General features: G+C 39.3%; 1 protein-coding gene across 1 annotated transcript in view; it reads right to left on the reverse strand.

The window, feature by feature from the left end:
* The window catches only part of Klhl20 (kelch like family member 20), a 43,014-nt gene that overhangs the window by 8,840 nt on the left and 15,192 nt on the right, over positions 1-18,982 (reverse strand). Inside the window, exons 3-9 of the mRNA XM_021161449.2 lie at positions 12,003-12,576; positions 9,464-9,622; positions 8,138-8,232; positions 5,696-5,811; positions 4,180-4,363; positions 1,419-1,562; positions 509-642 (exon numbers count right to left, since the gene is read on the reverse strand). Coding sequence (XP_021017108.1) covers positions 509-642; positions 1,419-1,562; positions 4,180-4,363; positions 5,696-5,811; positions 8,138-8,232; positions 9,464-9,622; positions 12,003-12,576 — 1,406 coding nt within the window. The remainder of the gene's footprint in view (positions 1-508; positions 643-1,418; positions 1,563-4,179; positions 4,364-5,695; positions 5,812-8,137; positions 8,233-9,463; positions 9,623-12,002; positions 12,577-18,982) is intronic.

The raw sequence follows: 18,982 nt of genomic DNA on the forward strand, positions 1-18,982 counted from the left end.
GGGGGAAAGGCCCCTTGTGGGTGGGACCATCTCTGGGCTGGTAGTCTTGGTTCTATAAGAGAGCAGGCTGAGCAAGCCAGGGGAAGCAAGCCAGTAAGGAACATCCCTCCATGGCCTCTGCATCAGCTCTTGCTTCCTGCCCTGCTTGAGTTCCAGTCCTGACTTCCTTGGTGATGAACAGCAATATGGAAGTGTAAGCCGAATAAACCCTTTCCTCCCCAACTTGCTTTTTGGTCATGATGTTTGTGCAGGAATAGAAACCCTGACTAAGACAGTGGGTTACTAAGAAGACAAATGAAGTTGAGACTGGATGGGGAGGTGGGGGTGGATCTGAGAGGAGTGGGAGGATGAATACAATAAAATATATTGCATGAAATTCTTCAAGAATTAATAAAGATGTTATATTGAAAGTTATAGAATAACCTGAGCATTTAATATTTAGTATAGAGGGATTCCCCCCAGGAAAATGTGTTGCATTTGGAACTCAGACTGCTGTTGAGAGACTGACCTGTGTTGAGTGGAGACGTTCCGTCAGAGCCACCGACAGCGTATAAGAACCCTCCCAACACGGCCACAGCCACCCCTAGCCTTCTAGTGCTCATTGAAGCCACCCGGGTCCACTTGTTCTCCTTTGGATCATACCTGCAGGGAGGGAAACATATTCCTACTGCCCAAGCAGTGTCTACACATCTGAAACCACAAGAGATAAAATGGGCACACACATCTGCCATAGCTTAAGAAAAAGTATACACACACACACACACACACACACACAAAGTCACACACATACAGTCATACACATCTACTATTCGGTTTTATTAAAAGCCACAAATTTGTCATTTGTGACAATAGGATGAATGTGGGGGGATATTTTGTTAAGTGAAATAAGTCAGACACATGAAGAAAAATACCATTTGATCTTGAAGATGGAATCTAAAATGAGTCTAATTTATAGAAGCAAACAGTAGAGGATTCCACTCTCAGTGGGCTGGGTGATGGGTTGGCAGGATCACAGAGATGCTGGTCAAAAATACTTTAAGGAAATCTAAAGTACATTGCGGTGAGTAGTTATTACGTCATGCATCTGAAAATTTGGTGAAAAGTGTTTTCACCAAAACTCTCTAAGTACGTAGGGTAATAGTCAGCTAATTAGTTTGCCTTAGCCATTCTACATGGTTTAAATAGTTAAATACATCATGTTCACCACAAATGTATTTTTATCAATTAAAGAGTAGATGGGGGTGTGCTATAGACTAGTAGACGAAGAGAACCAATTCCACAGAGTCACCTTCTGATATCTCCCCCCTGCCCCCCCATTATAAGCTCTAGGCCATTTAGGGCTACATAAAACTGCAAAAAGAACTCTGAATGCCCATTAAAAATTGAATTGAAAATTACTTTGATTAAAAAGACATCACCTCTCAACTATATTGAGGCAAGAGACACCATCCTGTCCACCCACAGCATAGAGAAAACCTCCAAGGACTGCCACACCAACGCTTGTCCTGCAGGTGCTTGTAGGGGCCACATCGCTGCTCCATTGGTTTGTTTTTGGGTCATATCTGCAAAGAACACCAAGAGTATGTATTACATGGTGGAGCTTGACTGTGCTTATATTTCAAACATAAGCATATATTTCTATTTAAGGACTGTTTCTTTTTCTCCAACATAGGCTGATTAACAATCAAAGCATATGAATGGGGATTGAACTGAGGGACCGTGTGCTGGTAACTGTGCTGTTACAGACCTAGTTTATCTTTTACAATTTATTTTTAGTGTTTATTTTGAATATATTTTTCCCTTTATAAAAATCAGAATGCTGCAGAATCCCACATCAGTTCCAGTTTCTTCCCATTTGGATTTGGCATACATCCCTTAAACCTTTGCAATAAAATGTTATTCACATTTGCATTTATTTTAATGCAAAAATGTTTTATTTACATAAATAATACTACACAGTATGCAGTTTTCTCCTTTGATGTATTTTTGAGATCTCATTTTGTTAATATCATTGTAGATTTTTTCTTTGAACTATTTTGTTATATTGCAATGTACAATGCACTGTTTGATCTTATTTTCTAATGATAACATATATATATATATATATATATATATATACATATACATATACATACACACACACACACACACACATATATATATATATATATGTATGTATATGCATATCTTTGTGTATGTGCTTATGAGTACAGTATCCATGGTGGCCAGGAGAGGGTGTTGGAGCTACTGAACCTGGAGTTAGAGACAGTTGTGAGGGTGAGAGTTCTCAGCATGGGTGCAGGAAACTGAACTCAGTTCCTCGGGAAGGGCAAGGGTGTTCTTAACCCCCGAGCCACATCCTTCCAGTCCCTTAACCGTATTCTTATGGATACATTCTTAGGTTGTTTCTGATACTTTGGTAATTAGAAACAGGAATTATAAGACTGAGCACACAGCTCAACAGTAGAGTGCTTATCTGGCATGTGCAGGACCCCTTAACCACTGAAAAGCCAAAAAGCAAAAGATAACCAAGTTGCCCCCTTTGTAGCTATATTCATTTTTTTTTTTTTAGATTTATTTATTTATTATACATAAGCACACTGTAGCTGTCTTCAGACACTCCAGAAGAGGGTGCCAGATCTCATTACGGATGGTTGTGAGCCACCATGTGGTTGCTGAGATTTGAACTCTGGACCTTCCGAAGAGCAGTCGGGTGCTCTTACCCACTGAGCCAGCTATATTCATTTTTACTTTAAAATTTTTCATTACTTTTTTTTCCTCCTGGTTTTTTCCTGTTTTTCTAGATTTTTGTTGCTCTTTATAGCTTCTTGACTTAAAAGCACATTTTTCTTTCTTTTTCCTCTTTGAGACAGGGTCTCACTATGTAGTTTGGAATTGCCTCAAACTTGTGACCCTTGGCTCTCCTGCTTCAGCCTCCCACGTGCTAGGATCACAGATATGTGCACCCCACCCACCTCTCTTACTTTCTCTTTTCTCTTTTTCAAATGCGTCTAATATATTGTTCGTTCATACGCTTGCCTCTATGTATCACCTTGGCTACACTTTAGATATTTTGATATATATTGACCTAATTGTTTAGCTACAAATATTTAGTCATTGTGCTCTGATTTATTTAGCACACTGACTTACATCAAGGCACCATTCTCCCTGCCGTTCCTCCCTCCACAATCTATAGAGCCAACCCTTCTGTTTTGATTGTCTGGTTTTGTTTTTTACCTATGCCATATCTGGAACCAATGTCCAGAACTGAATATACAACTTTCTACATATATGCTATGGAACTATGACAATCACTACAGATCAGCATGGCTTAATAAAAGAGATTGTGTGGCAACAAGAAACTTAAAAGAAAAAAATTCTCTCACTGTAACTTCCAGTGTGCCAGGTACCTCAACAATTGTATAGAACAGTATGCCCAAGCATACTTAAAATACTCATGAAGGGAGCTGGAGAGATAGCTCAATGGTTAAGAGCACTGACTACTCTTCTGAAGGTCCTGAGTTCAAATCCCAGCAACCACATAGTGGTTCACAACCATCTGTAATGGGATCTGACACCCTCTTCGGGTGCATTTGAAGACATCTACAGTGTACTTAGATACAATAATAAATAAATCTTTAGGCTGAAGTGAGTAACCTTCATTCCCAGCAACCACATGATGGCTCACAACCATCTATATAGCTAGAGTATACCCATAATACATTAAATAAATAAATAAACAAACAGATAAATCTATCTTTAAAAAATAACTTATGAAAGAGCAGAGGAACAAGTAACTCATCCGTGGTCAGAGAAGGTTTTACACAGGAAGTAACATTTGAAGTCTTGTAAGCCTTAAAGGGTCACAGATATTCCAGGGTGGGAAGAACAGCATGCATACATGCAGGGGCAGGAGGAGGAAAGAAGACAGTATGCCCAAGGAGCTGCAGGCAGTTTGCTGTATCTGCAGTAGCAGGTTTAGAAAATGACTGTGTCCAGTGGGGAAGAGACCAGAAAACTTGGTAAAGATCAGATCATAAAGGTCTTCATGCTAAGGAGGAGTCTAGACTATTAATTGCTGTCACAGATAACCACTAAATTAGTAAGTCACATGGTTTTTAATTAGTACCTCAAACAAAATCATAGGGACAATAGGGATTTTTTTCACATTAACCTTACCTTTCAACACTATTGAGATATGAGGATCCATCATGGCCGCCTACTGCATATAACAGGTCATCAAGAACACTGACCCCGACTCCACATCGCCTTTTGCTCATTGAAGCTACCATTCGCCACTCATTGGTCTGGGGGTCATAGCGTTCAACACTGGAAATGGCATCTCCACTGCACCAACCACCAACTACAAAACAACAGAAATGGTTAAGAGAATGCCTATCCTCAGGCAGATTGCTAACCACTATGACTCCATGCTCTGACTAACCAAGCGCATGCAGAAGCAGGTCAAGGACAAGTGACAATCACCAAAAGTCAGCAACAGCCCCTGAGCTGTACCTGGATCTTGGATCCCAGTCTCCAGAACTATGAGAACATGCATTTCTTTTGTCTGAACTACCCAGTCTACAGTATTCTGTTATGGCACCCTGGGTAGGCTATTACAGTGAGTAAGATTTAGAATAACTGCCAAGCCAAGTTCCATCATCCTTTCCTAAATGACCACTGGGGGAAAATATGTGGTAATGGCAGATAATGCTAAATTTGTTTTTCTTTCAAATCATGTCCACTTCAATGTAAGTAAGAGTGACTCTAAAGCTTAGAAAAACAAAAAACAACCAAGGTTATTTTAAGCTTAAAATACTTTGAAACTACTAGTTTCTACATGGTGTTAAATGACTCCTGAGCCACATTAAAAGCAGACTATTAATAATTTTCCAGACAGACCTAATGTTCGCTTTCTTTATTTCAAATCTCAGGGTAACATAATGTTACTTTATTATTGCGTCATTTGAATCAGAAGAGTCACCAGATACTAGCGCACAGCAAATGTGTGTGCAGTAATTTGCTTAAGTGTGAATTCCATAATTGGGCATATGCAAGGAATCTCAATATCAGAGAAAACCCCTGAAATTCTGGAACGGCCCCAGGCTGGGGCACCAGCAGCAGGAAGGCAGTGTCAGGGTGTTTTGAGCTCGCCAACGTCAAAAGAGCCAGCAAAGTCTCTAACGTAAGACAATGCTTCCGGCAACGCCATGTGATTCTGACGTGGCTCGCTATAGCGTATATAGGCTTACATAACCTATATAGTGATTTACTAACTATATAGATCCATGCATGCCACAAACACACATTGTGTGATGTTTTAGATGAGATTTTCAGAGCACTGTTTTGAAGACTAGCACTGCTGAGTTACTATGTGACTCTTATGATAGCAAGCATCATAGCTATCTAAATAATTATTCAAATATTAAGAAGATATTTGGTTTAATCACAGCATACTAAAATTCAAGCCTATATAGGATATGTGGGATATGATACCTAAAATTCTAGTGCTAGGGGGCTGAAGTGGGATGATGAGTTTAAGGCCAGCCTACACTACATAGAAAATTCTAGGATAGCTTGGGTTATATGAAATTCTGTCTCAAAAAAAATAAAGCAAACCAACAACAAAAAAACCAAAAGACACAAAAACAAACAAAACAAAAACCTAAATAAAACAAGTAAGAAAGGTTGAAACCTGCGAAGAGTACTTCTCCGCATCGGATAGGTTTCCGTGGTCTTGTCCTTGGCCCTTGCATTAGTGGTCGTTCTTGAGGCAACAGGAGGTAGTTTTTAGCCTCATCTACCAAGTCTCTGTAGAAAAGAAATGTTATACTTATTCCAAATGGCTGAAAAACATTGCAAGTCCCTGTATGGTGTTAGAAAACAAACATTGGCAAAAGGAAACAAGCCCACATCAAACCAAATCCTTGATGCTAGTCAGTACAAAAACTGGCACAAACATGAAATCCATGACACAAATCACACTGTAAATTCTGAGTTGATTGGCATTTCTACCCTAACCTCATATTGGAGTGCAAATTTTATGCTCAACAATCTTAGAGTAGATAATCTTAACCTCCACCGCCAGAGTTCTAACTTGATTGCTGGCTTGCACAGTCACTATTTTCTAATGAGTTTTATTAGGTTCTACAATATCAGGAAAGGACCACATCAGAACGGGCTGAAGGTATCTGGGCCAAATAATACATGAATACTTCTGGATACTAAAGGTACTACTAACTATCTAGTATCATATGAATGGCTTAATGTAACTAGATTACTGACATGAACAAAGTGTTTTCCAATGTTCCTTTTAAGAGACTAACCTAGAGATTATACATGGTACAGTACTTTGTATATGAATCGTTTTGGTGAGTCAGTGCCTGATTAGCGTTATATTACACAGTTATACTTCAACTGCAAATGTGCACTCAACTGCTCTAACGTCTCACTATGTATACTACACTGAATAATTTACTCATACATGATTGGTGCTAGGCATAACCTCAAAATGAATTTTTCTTCTAATTTATTTGCCCTACTAACAACATAAACAGAAAACAAGGCAGAAATAGAAAGAATAGTCAATCAAGAGATTTTTCTGGTTCCCCAAACTTGAAAGACTGATTTCCTCCCAGTCAGCTTCTACTCCACCAAGGGTGCCTAGCTGGCCCTGCAGCACAGATAACACTTAGCATCCAACACAAATTAACTGCAACAATACTGATACCTTCTGGTTTCTGTTTTAAGCTCTTAATATATACACTTATGTAATTAATAGTCCTGTCAAATAGGTACTGATTTTATCTCCACTGTACAGATGAAGGAGGGGGAGCACAGTAAGCACTTGCCAATTGCTGAGGGGAGCGGAGGGGAGGTACCAAGGAGTCAACTTTGTTCAAAAGGGACTTCACAAGTACTTTCCCTTCCATGTCAGAATCATCAATATAATCTGATTTGTGCTTAATTAGAGGAGGGGCAGCCCTGTACTGTTTCTTCATATTTCAGCCTGTATAATTTACACATTTTCCCTTTTGGTATTCACATAGTTAGAAGAACTGATTGCTAGTGGTCCATTCTGTCCTGTTTTTCACCAATTTAGAAGGGTTTTTGTTTTGTTTTTATTTAACATTTATTTATGTGTGTGATATTTGAGTGTGACAGTGTGGATCTGCAGGAGTCAGTTTCCTTCTACTGTGTAGGTTTTTGGATTGAACAGAAGCTGCCAGGCATGGTGGCAAGCTACTTCATCCACTGAGCCATCTTGCTAACACTCCCTATCTGAACATGTACTTTTTCACATTTAAAAGACAAACATAATCTCAAATGTTGCATTTCTCATTAATGGCAATCTTGAAGTCACAGAAGATAATGCAATGAATTTATATCCCTACCTATATACTAGAATGTGGGATAATTCCAATTTTTTTATTGTCAAGGGGAGGCACAAAGAACAGTGTAATTGAGTAGTTCTGGGTACTGACTAAAACTGACTCTTTAACTTATATATTTTACTTACAGTATATGTGGACTACACTTAGTTGAATGGAAGGTCACTAAAATGCCAAAAGGTTTCAGATTTGAAAACAAATCTTAGTTGGGCAGGGGTGGCATTCACCTTTAATCTCAGCAAGAAACAAGTAAATCAGTCAAGTTTTATTCTTACGCAATGCTCAGATAGGGTTCATTCAGCTCTATCAACGCCTTCCTACAGCTTCTGTAGGAGGGGCAGGGCTTTTAACTCTGGCTAAAATCTTCAAAGTAAAACTATGCTATTCCCCAGTGAGACATTGTGTATCAACGAGAAAGGCTCAAGGACAGACACATAGCATTATTTAATTTATTTTAAGAAAAATAATAGTAGAAGATTGACTCTGCTGAGGGAAACTTGCATCAAAACTTAGAAATCTACTTTAAGCCATTTCTACTCTACTATCCACCACACATTAAAAAATAACCAGGAAAACTAATAGAACAAAATACTGGGAATTCAGCCCTCTCTTTCTTCTCTTGACCCTAGCCCACAAGAAAACCCTGGTTTTGGCATAAGAAATACAGTATTTTAGAAGCAATACCAGTAAGCAGAGTAGCAGAACTCAGGAATGCTTAGTTGCTGGTCTTTCTCACCCTCTCATACCTGCATTCTTCATCACTTTTAATGAGGGGGTCAGAGCCTACGGTGCCCACCAGGAACTTGGGACTAAGCAAAGGCAGGCGAACATGTTGCAGCACCTACAAGATAATAAATACAGTCAAGGTCTGAGCTCCCATTACAGTTTGTTGGGAGAGTAATGATTCATGCTTCCTGACTTGTGGAGCCAAGTATTTTGGGATCTAACTGAACATAATAAGTAAAGAAAGGTGGAAAGCATAAAGAGTAAATCTAAAACATATTCTATTGATTCCGTAATATAGACTAGTTACAAAACTAAAGCATGCTCCTATCACTTTAAAATGGTACTTTGAGCTTATGACAACATTATGAGCTCTTCTATAATTGGACTCAAGTTCATTAACTAGTATATCCTGTTAGACTGCTAAAGAATACACTTTCCAGGGCTAGAGAGATGGCTTGGCAGTTCAAAGTGCTTGGTCACGCAGAGGACCTGGTCATAACTCCCAGCATCCACATGACAGCTCACAACTGTCTCTAACTCCAATCCCAGGAAATCCAAAGCCCTATTCTGACCTTTGTGGGCACCAGGCACACATGTGATGTACATACATACATGCAGGCAAAAACATTCATACATAGAAAATAATAAGATAAATATAAACAAAATACTTCCCCCTTATCTTCAATTTTGCTTTTTCTGTTGTCAGTTATTGGTCATCAACTTTAGTCAGACAATAATAAATGAAAATTGCCAGAAATAAAAATAAGTTTTAAGTAATGTTCACTACAGTATAGTACTATAAATACTCTGCTTATAATTAATTACTATTAATCGTTATTGGAACTAAATTATAAATAAAACTTTATCACAGAATATATATATACATATTCATTCAGTGTGTGTATATATATATATATATATATATATATATATATATATATACTGAAAAAAACATAGTACATGAAGGATTTGAAAGTTTTAGGCATCTCTTAAGTGTCTTGGAATGCATCTCCTCTGGATAAGGAGACAATTTACAGTCATGACCAGAATGATCTGAAACACGTCACTTAGTAACCACTAGACCTCAGTTCATCCATCCACTTCCTGTTCAAAGTGTAGTTGGACTTCCAAGCTATGGGAGCGGATGCACTCTTGTTTTCTTCTGTGATCTTATATAATTTCTGAATTGTGTAACAGTTCAAACAGAATAAGTTCACAACAATAAGCAATCACATGTAAGCCAGAGGCTTATAGGGAGAGTCATGACCTGTTTTGTTTCTGCAAGACAGTGCCTAATTTTTCTTCTAGTAGAAAGCAATCTCTTAGAGAAGCACTTCGCCTCTTACCTGGGGTAACTGAGGCCGTCTTTCCTGAATACTGTATTTGACCCAGGCCATCACTGCATTGAACACTTGTTCTTCACTCCGAACGTTGAGCTCATCACTAGATATTATATCAATGAGTTGGTTGGCCGGAAGTAACATGAATTCTTCACTCTCCATTACCTGCTCAGATTTAGGTAACAAAAAAGGAAACAAACCTATAAGCACAATTTTTGCCTCTAGATGGTTGTTTTTTTGTTTTTGTCACAGGGCAACATTATGTACCACAATGGAGTTGGTGCTTAAAACAAGGAAAAAGACCAGTACCAAAGGGGAGCCAAGAATAGAAAATACACAAACAGCTCCCAAACTATTCATTATTTAGTTTACATGTCGTTCCCTTTAATAAATTAATGAATAAAATAAAATTCATGTTCAAAATAAGTTGAATAACCAAAGTAAATTTCAGCATAATAAGAGACATTTGCAATACCAGGAAGAGCTTCCAGAAGAAGGGTAGCTGAAACATCTTGGTCTCAGCTCCCAAGAAGAATGAAGATGCATCAATTCTGCTGTTTTAAATATTAAAAAGTTTCAAATATTTAAAAAGCTGAATCTGCCAATGTCTTCCTTTATGGCTTTTAGGTTATATCCCACTTAAAAGGACTAGACCACAGCTTACTGACAGTGTTGAATTAAATTTTAATCTCAGCTAACCTCAAAGAATAGCGATCCATAGAAAGCATTGCCTGTTCAATATTAAACACAGAACTCCAACATATGTTCTTAAAATCTTCTACTCTCTAGTATGTGTAATATAAATTCCAGAGAATGCTGAGTTTAAAAGTGGGTGTAAGGAGTAATTTTGAAGCCAGGTGGTGGTGGCACATGCCTTTAATCCCAGCACTCGGGAGGAAGAGGTGGGCGAATCTTTATGAGTTTGAAACCACCAAAAAAAAAAAAAAAAAAAGAAAGAAAAAAAGTAATTTTGATTGAGTCTATAAACTTCCCCATGGTATTCACAGCAGCAATGTATCCATGTGACCACAGCCTCACCGCCTCACCGCCTCACCGCAAGGGTATATGATTACATTTAAGGATCTCTGTAACCTGAAAGTGGTTCTTTGATCAGATATGGTGCATGTGTTCAGAATCCTAGCATTTAAGAGGCTAAGGGTCAATAGTGTTGAGTTCAAGGCCAGCCTGGGCTAAAAAGTAAGACACTGTCTCAAGAAACAAAGCTGGAGGAAAAAAGTACTTTAGTGTAGTTTTATTTTGTCTTTCTGTTATTCTGAACAAACAAGTAGACTTTCAGATATTGAAGGATAATTTGAATTTCTCTACCTGTGTGCATTGTCTAGTCTTTTGCTACTCAAGCGTAGGATCTACTGGTACTCTTGATGTATTAAGTACATTAACCTTTTGATAGTGATACAAATTACAAATATTTCCCTCAACTTATATTTGGTTTTTGTCTTAGATTACAGAAAAGTTCTGTATGTGATCAAATAAATAGATTTGAATGATTAGCCTTTCTAGATTTGTCACTTAGAAATGCTTCTTCATTTCAAGGCCATAAAGGAATCGTTTAATGTTACTGTCTCATGTCATATTGATTAAGTGAAAAATAGTGAATTTAATGAAAATTCTTTTGATACTATCTAAACTTGTATTTTTAAAAAAACTATTAATTTACCAAGTAGTCTGGTGCATAACTTACCCTATTAAATACTCCATCTAATGAGGAGGGAAATGCTGTAGGAAATCACTCCTGTGGGGCACAAGTCCTATCATGCCTAAATAAACCATGTTTTGGCTTAATTATCAGCTCTTCATGAAGATGATTAGAAAAAAAATCAGCTTTTGCTGGTAGCTGTAAAATTGGTCCTTAAAACTCGCTAACAGGCTTAGAATTTATAGCAACCTACTTATTTGATACAAGGCAAGTATTAGGAAAACATAATCCATGTGATTCTCTTAAATTAAAAAGCATCTCCTGCTCCTCCTCCTCTTCTCCCTCCTCCTCCTGCTCCTCCTCCTCCTCCTGCTCCTCCAGTGACATGTGTGTGCATGCTGACATGAGTGTGGAGGTCTGGGGACAATGTTCTGGGGATGGAACTCAGCTTTATCAACTGAACTACCTCACTGGTCCCTACTGTTTTTTTTTTTACCAAATAAATTATAAATATATTCAAACCACTTAGTACAGCTTGTGTATGTGTGTTGTGTGTATCTGTGCAAGTTGCATGTGTGCATCTGTGGTACACTTTCCCCATGCATGTTTGTGTAGAGGCCAAAGGTCAATGTTGGGTTTCTTCTTCTATCATCCTTTACCTTTTTTTTTTTTTTTTTTTTTGGAAGACAGACAAGATTTTTTTACTGACCATGAACCTGCTGGCTGGTCAGCAAGCCCCAGGCGGGATCTTTCTGTCTTTGCTGGGGTTACAGATGCCTCCTGCCATGCCAGGGTCCTGTCATTGGTTGGCAGGAGCTGAACTCAGATCTCTGTGCTTGAATGACAAGTACTTTACTCAGTAAGCTATCTCCCTAGCCCATGACTCACCTCTTGAAAGTTATGTTGGGTGAACTTGTCTGCAATCCTTAGCAACTCACGGCAAGAATGTGTGTCAGCAAAAGCCCGAATGCCCAGACAATTAGAAGGATCTAATTGTCTCTTTAAGAATTCACAGCAGGCTTCCTGTATTTCTGCCAGCTGGAGGAGGCAAGCAGCAGGCAAGAGGGTCTGAACATTGCCCTCTTCCACAGTTATCTGGGAGGTATATGCAAAGTCAATCAGTAGCTCCATGGCCCTCTCATCTATGTCTCGGATCACTACTTCGGTCTGCCGGCTTTCTGCCAGCTCTCCTGTAAACATTGCTCGGAAGTAGGGGCTGCAGGCTGAGAGGATGACGCGGTGGGCATATATCTTCTTAGCGCCCACAACTAGCACCACATCACATAGCTCCCGGTGCTTTCTCAGAAGGTTGATCACTTCCAAGGTTTGCCGAGGGTGCTTGTCTGAAATATAGGGCATGCGAGCAGGTTGGGGAACCCCTTCTGGCAGCTTGTTGGGGTCTCCAAGGGTGCAGCGGCTTGTTACATCCATTCCAGTCTCTCCTGGTCGAATGTTGGTACACCTAGAGGAATGAGAGGATGAAGAGATGGAAATGTTATTACTTCTCTTCTTGCTGTAAGGCGTTCAGAAGCGGTAAGAAAACATGAAGTTACTGGGAGGTTCTGGGAGGGCTCCTGGAGCTTTGTGGCCTGATTTATAGGGATGGAAATTTCTTTATTGAATGTTGGGAATTCTGGCTCCATGTCCAAATAGAGGAAGGCCTTGTGTGGAGGAGATGCTGCCCCAGTTTTGAGTTGTGTCTAGTCAGCCCATCTGTGAGCACAGTCCTATCTGACTTTGAGCTCCTTTACCCTCTTACCTCTTGTGGCATCAGGACTTGGTTTCTTCCGTGGGGCGCTGTCATTGAAAGTTCTTTCTCATATGAACCCATGATCTTAAACGTCAGAGTTTATTCCCAAATATCATGTTCTTTTTGAAGAAAGTTTAGATTTAATTTTATAGCAAAAGTGGTAGTGAATGATAGAGGTCCATGTGGGGAAACAATGCAAGGACCACTGGCAATGCAAAACTCAGCGTCATCTCAAGAGCTAAATTCTGGGGCCAAACTGGGATGTCAGCTGGGAACACTTGTTCTTTTGCTGGATTACCTACATTTTCTTCTTTGGTCCTAAGTGGAGGAATGAAGCTATAAATCTGGATGATTAAGGTACCTTAACAACCTTGATACCAACTGCATGAGGATGAATGACACTGGCTCTTTGAAGTTCAATAGCTGCTGATTGGTCCTATCTTTTATGATTCCAATGTGCTTTAGTTTTTCAATACAAGGTTTCTCTGTGTAGAGCTATCCTAGAACTCACTCTGTAGATCATCTGGCCTAGAGCTCAGAGATCACCTGCCTCTGCTTCTCAAGTGCTAAGATTAAAGGTATGTACCACTGCCAGCTTGTTTTTCATGTTTTAAAATGAGTTTGCTCTTCTGTATTTGTTTACTAACTCTGTGTGTGTTTAAAAAGGACATGCATGGTATGTACTCATTAATTAGTGGATATTAGCCAAAAAAGTACAGAATACCTAAGATACAACCCACTGAACTCAAGGTTAACAAGTAGAAGGGCCCAAGTGAGGATGCTTCAATCCCACTTGGGAGGAAGAAGAAAATTATCACAGGAGGCAGGGGGAGGGAGGGACTTGGGTGAGAGAGGGGAGAGGGAAGAGAAAAGGGGAACATGATTAGATATGTGGATGGGGAGACAGGAGAGAGGCCCTGAGGGCCAGCAGAAAGAATAGAAACAGGCAACCTCAGGGGGTGAAAGATGGGGGACCCTCCAGAATGCACCAGAGACCTGGGAGCTGAGAGACTCTCAGGACTCAAAGAGAGGAACCTTAGATGAAATGCCCAACAGTGGGGAGAGGGGACTCATAGAGTCTACCTCCAGTAGAAAGACAGGACATCAAGTGGAGGGATGGGATGGGGTTGCCATCCCACAGTCAAAAATTCTAACCCAGAACTGTTCCTGTCTAAAAGAACTACAGGGACAAAAATGGAGAAAAGACTGAGGGAAAAGCAGTCCAGTGACTGGCCCCACTAGGAATCCAGCTCAAGGGGAGGCTCCAAGGCCTGACATGCTATGGTGTGCTTACAGCATGGCTGTCCTCTGAGAAGCCCAACAAGCAAGCAGCTGATTGAGATAGACACAGATACTTAAACCCAACCACTGGACTGAAGTCAGGGACCCTTGTGGTTGAATTAGGGAAAGGCTGGAAGAAGCTGAAAAGGAGGGCAATTCCATAGGAAGAAGAGCAGTCTCAACTAACCTGGACCCCTGATATCTCTCAAGACAATGAGCCACCACCAAGGCAGCATACATCAGCTGGTCTGATGCCCCTGACAGATATACAGCAGAGGATTACTTGGTCTGGCCTCAGTGGGAGAAGACACTCCTAACCCTAGAGAGACATGAGCCCAGGGAGTAGGAAGGCCATGGGTTGGAGGTGGGGGGAGACATTCTCTTGGAGATGAGGTGGGGGAGAATGGGATGAGGAACTGTGGGAGGATGGAATGGGAGGGGGATAATGACTGGACTATAAAATAATAAAAGGAATAATAGTAATAATAGGACTGTTCTCAAACTTATAAAATTCTATCAGGTAATTTTAAAAAATAAGTTCTGAATATAAAATAAATAAAATTTAAAATTCACGAGTAGCATTTAAAATTGTTCTCTCTACAAAAAAAAACCAAACACTTCTCCCAACAAGACTAATTAGACCTATAAAACTGTTTAAAAACTTTAATTATATTTATTTCATTTTTAATTCTTTACACTTATTTGTTCAGTGTGTGTGTATTTGTGTATGCATGCATGTGTGGATGAACATATATGCAATGACATATGTATGGAGGTCAGAGAGCAACTTGTGGGAGGTGGTTCTCTCAACATGTGGGTCCTTGGAATTAAACTCAGATCATCAGGCTTGGCAGCAAGTGCCTTTATGCACTGAGCCATTCAGTTCTTCTGGGCCCAAACTAAAACAAATACACACACAGACACAGACAGACACACAGACACACTTTTTTAAAACACAAAGTCTCTCTACATAGCCCTGGATGTCCTGGAACTCAACTATGTAGACCAGGCTGATCTCTAACTCACAAAGATCTGCCCGTCTCTCCCTCCAATTGCTGGGATTAGAGGCAATGCAATACCTTGCCCAGCCCCAAATTTTAATTCTTAAGTTTAGTTTGATTCAAATATTGATACTTGTGACTTTCCTAAAGTAGCTGGTGTTTATTTCTCCTTCGGCATGAAGTCTGTAACACAGAGTTTATGCTACATGAATAGACAGGAAGAAAAGAAGATAGCTAACAACCTCCAAAATTAAACTTACATTTAATACTCAATTTCTTGGATTCTAACTTTGAAGGGATGATGTATTACCCCAATGACTTGTAATTCACTTTAAGAAGTCTTATCAGCCAGGCATGGCAAGGAATGCTTGTAATCCTCGGACTTAAGAGGCTGAGTCACGTGGGCCAAGGACAGTTTTGGCTACACAGCAAACTCTTGTCTCAAAGATAGTTTTATTTAATCTAATAAAGTATGTGTCCAAAATATACAGTCAATTATAATGGTTCTAAAGAACTTAAAAAATCCACACACACCCCAAACCACAAGGTCAAAAGCACATGGTTTGTGAAGAACAGCATGGTGCCCTGATGCTGGGTAACTGCTGAGAGCCAAAGAGGATTCAGAGGATTCTGCAATCTCTAAATGAAAGGAAAACTTAAAATCAAACTTTGGCTAATAATGAAAAGTAAATGTTAAATTCATGCTGGGTTGTCTCTGGTAAGAAAGGCTCTGAGTAACTTTCGGCTGGCACTTACACTTGTAATGCTATTAAATCAACATATCTTATGAACAGGGCGATGGTAAAGAAACTGGCGCGGCTTGCTGGTCAGAGGTGAGAGAACCAACTGAGGATCCGAGCGCAGTCACAGAGAGAAATGAATGAACAGTGAGAAACATAAAATCCCTTCCCTGCTAAATCTGAGTCGAGAAACTCTTAGTATTACATTCTACTGTATCTTAAGATTTCTCTTCTCTCCTCATCAAGTCTAATGTTTGAGTACTAAGGCTATTCTGCTATAAATTTCCTATTTCTCTAAATGTTCCAGCTATAGTCAATCATTTTAGCCATTCTGTCTGTCTTGAAACTGGGTTTCTACATCTAAGACTGGTCTGGAAGTCACTCTATAACTCAGACGGCCTGGAACTCATGATATAGTCCAAGATGGCCTTGAACTCCTTCCTGGTAATCCTCCTGTTCCAACCTCCCAAGTACAGGACAGCCTGGCTTACAGTTTCTTTAATTCTAAAATGGGTATCCACTTCACAAAGATAGATAAGATGGTATACATAAAAACTTTCCATTTAGTATTTGCTACATACTTGCAGTTTTAAATTAGAAATATTACTGTAATATAACCATGTAAAAATTTGTAAAATAAGTTAGTTATATTTATTCATATTAAAAATTAACTAGCTGGGTGTGGTGATTTGAATAAAATGGCCACCACAGGCCTACAGGAAGTAGCACTATTAGAGGAGGTGTGGCCTTGTTGGAGTAGGTGTGATCTTTAGAGAACCCACTGGACGTGGGTTTTGAGGTCTCATATGCTCAAGGCAGGCCCAGTGTAGCAATGTCTCTTCCTGCTGCCTGCTGCCCCAGATATTCTCAGTTACCTCTCCAGCACCATGTCTGTCTGTGTGCCACCATGCAGATTAATGGTGGACAATTTGCCTAGGATATGCAATGTTCTGGGTTTAATTCCCCAGCAATGCCTTCCTCCCTAATGAAATTATATAAAAAGTTGAGCATCATGAGCAGGCCTATAATCCTAGCACAGGGAACATGGAGGGAAGAAGATCAGAACTTCAGGTCTTATCTCAAAAAATACCAACCTCCCTCAAAAAAAAAAAAAAAAGACTCAAATTTTCAAAAAAATACTTAATGTTATTTTAGATGTCTATGTGTGTGTGAACCATGTACGTGTGGGTACTCATGAAATCCATAACGACATCAGATCCTCTGGAACTGGAGTTACAGGTGGTTGATCTCCCCAAATGTGGGTTCTAAGAATGGAACCACTCTTAAAAGCTTCTAGACTAACATCAGATTAGATTGCTTTGGGTGCAGGAACTCTAAATATAACAAGCCTTATTTAAAAGCACCACATGTCAGATCAGTTTGACTCAGCCAGGCTTTACTATGAGAGAAAAAAATGTGTTGGTCCACAGGCATTCTTTACTTTATCCATAATCTTCTGAAAGTTTAATTTTACATCAGCTATTTGGAGATCTGGATTTTTCTATAACAAGAGTGTTATACACAGGATTAGATTTAATTGTAAAATGCAGAGTGCCTCACAAGCAGCTAAAAAACAAACCAACAGACAAGAAAAGAGTTACATCCATTCTGTTTAGTCATGAGTGTGGGTACAAAGAGCAGGGGAAGGAGACCTTTTTAAAAAGTTATTCTGCAACTTGTTGGTATTGGTTCTGGTCAAGTAAATATGTGCTAGGGTGGGTGACAGCTGGAACTTGGGAACTGTACTTGTATATAAATAACCACTGTTGAAGTCTGTAAGCTGCTATTTCCTGTATATTAAGTGTGTGTGGTCCAAGCTGTAACTCAAGGGCATCTGCCATGTTCTTCTGCCTCTGAGGACACTGAACACACAGTGCACATACAAGCAAAATACCTATATGCATAAAAATAAACATAAATCAGTCTTAAAAAGAAGCAGACAAGCTCGAGGCTACAAAAATTATTTTTCTTTAGGACTAAAAAAGCAAAAACAAAACCAACAAAAGCCCATCCCAAATCCCACAACCTAAGTGGAGTGGTTTAAATATTTCAACATTTGAAATAAAATGCATCATAGACTCATCTAGACTAATATCCTTCTTCTACAGATAAAGAAGCCACGTTGATTATTAGTGACTTTCTCAAAACCCTGATTCTTTCTGAAGAGGTCTTCTGCTGCTTTGGAATAAGTCATAGTTTCCTCCTGGAGTCAGTACAAGAAGGGCAAAGTTTGTAGGGCTATTTTGCAATTCAAAATAAAGGTATTGTTATTTGTTATACAGACTTCGGTACTACTCTCTTTAAAAGCCCAGGAAACTGTACCAAATACAGCTTGTTTTGATTCAGTCATGGAGACCTTCCCTAGTAAAATATGGAAAGTCAAGTAATGTGGAGAAAGAGGCCTACAAAATGGATTTTAAACTCAGCATAACAAACTGAACTTAAGCTTCCCTTTTCCAGCTAAAAGAAAGTGGAATGATGTGAGATGACTTTTTTAATTTTAGGGTTTTTTTTTTTTTACCATTAGTGTTATCTGTGTGCAGGATCACACAGACACACACACACACACACCACTTGTAATTGGAAATCAGGGATAACGTCCTGAAGCTGGTTTTCTCCTTCCACAGTGGATTCTGGGGACTAAACTTAGACCATCAGGCTTGAGTGTCAAGTGTATACCTGCTACACCATCTTGCCAGCCCCCACCTTTCAGTATTATCTCTTAGTTTCTGAAACATAGTTAAGGTTTTATTATCTTTAAAAAGGTTATTTCAGTTAATATATGAGAAACAATTTTCATCTTATGACCTAGAAATGGGGGTGTGAGCCTGGTAGATAAACAGTAGTTTAAATAACTGGCGAATAATTAGAATTTCACAATCATTATATTGTGAACACACAATGAGAATCTATGCCTATCAATTATACAATACGCAAAGCTTTTTGCTGTGAATTGAAGAAAATTCAAATGTGCATCAAGAAGCAACTGAAGAACTTAATTATTTAGAGTGGAAATGCATGAATAACCAGGAAGAGGGCAACAAGCTGGGGTTGGTAGGTGTGTGCTGTGTTCCAGCACTTAGAAGGCTGAGTAGC

The sequence above is a fragment of the Mus caroli genome, chromosome 1 (assembly GCF_900094665.2).
Source record: "Mus caroli chromosome 1, CAROLI_EIJ_v1.1, whole genome shotgun sequence".
NCBI classification, from domain to species: domain Eukaryota; kingdom Metazoa; phylum Chordata; class Mammalia; order Rodentia; family Muridae; genus Mus; species Mus caroli.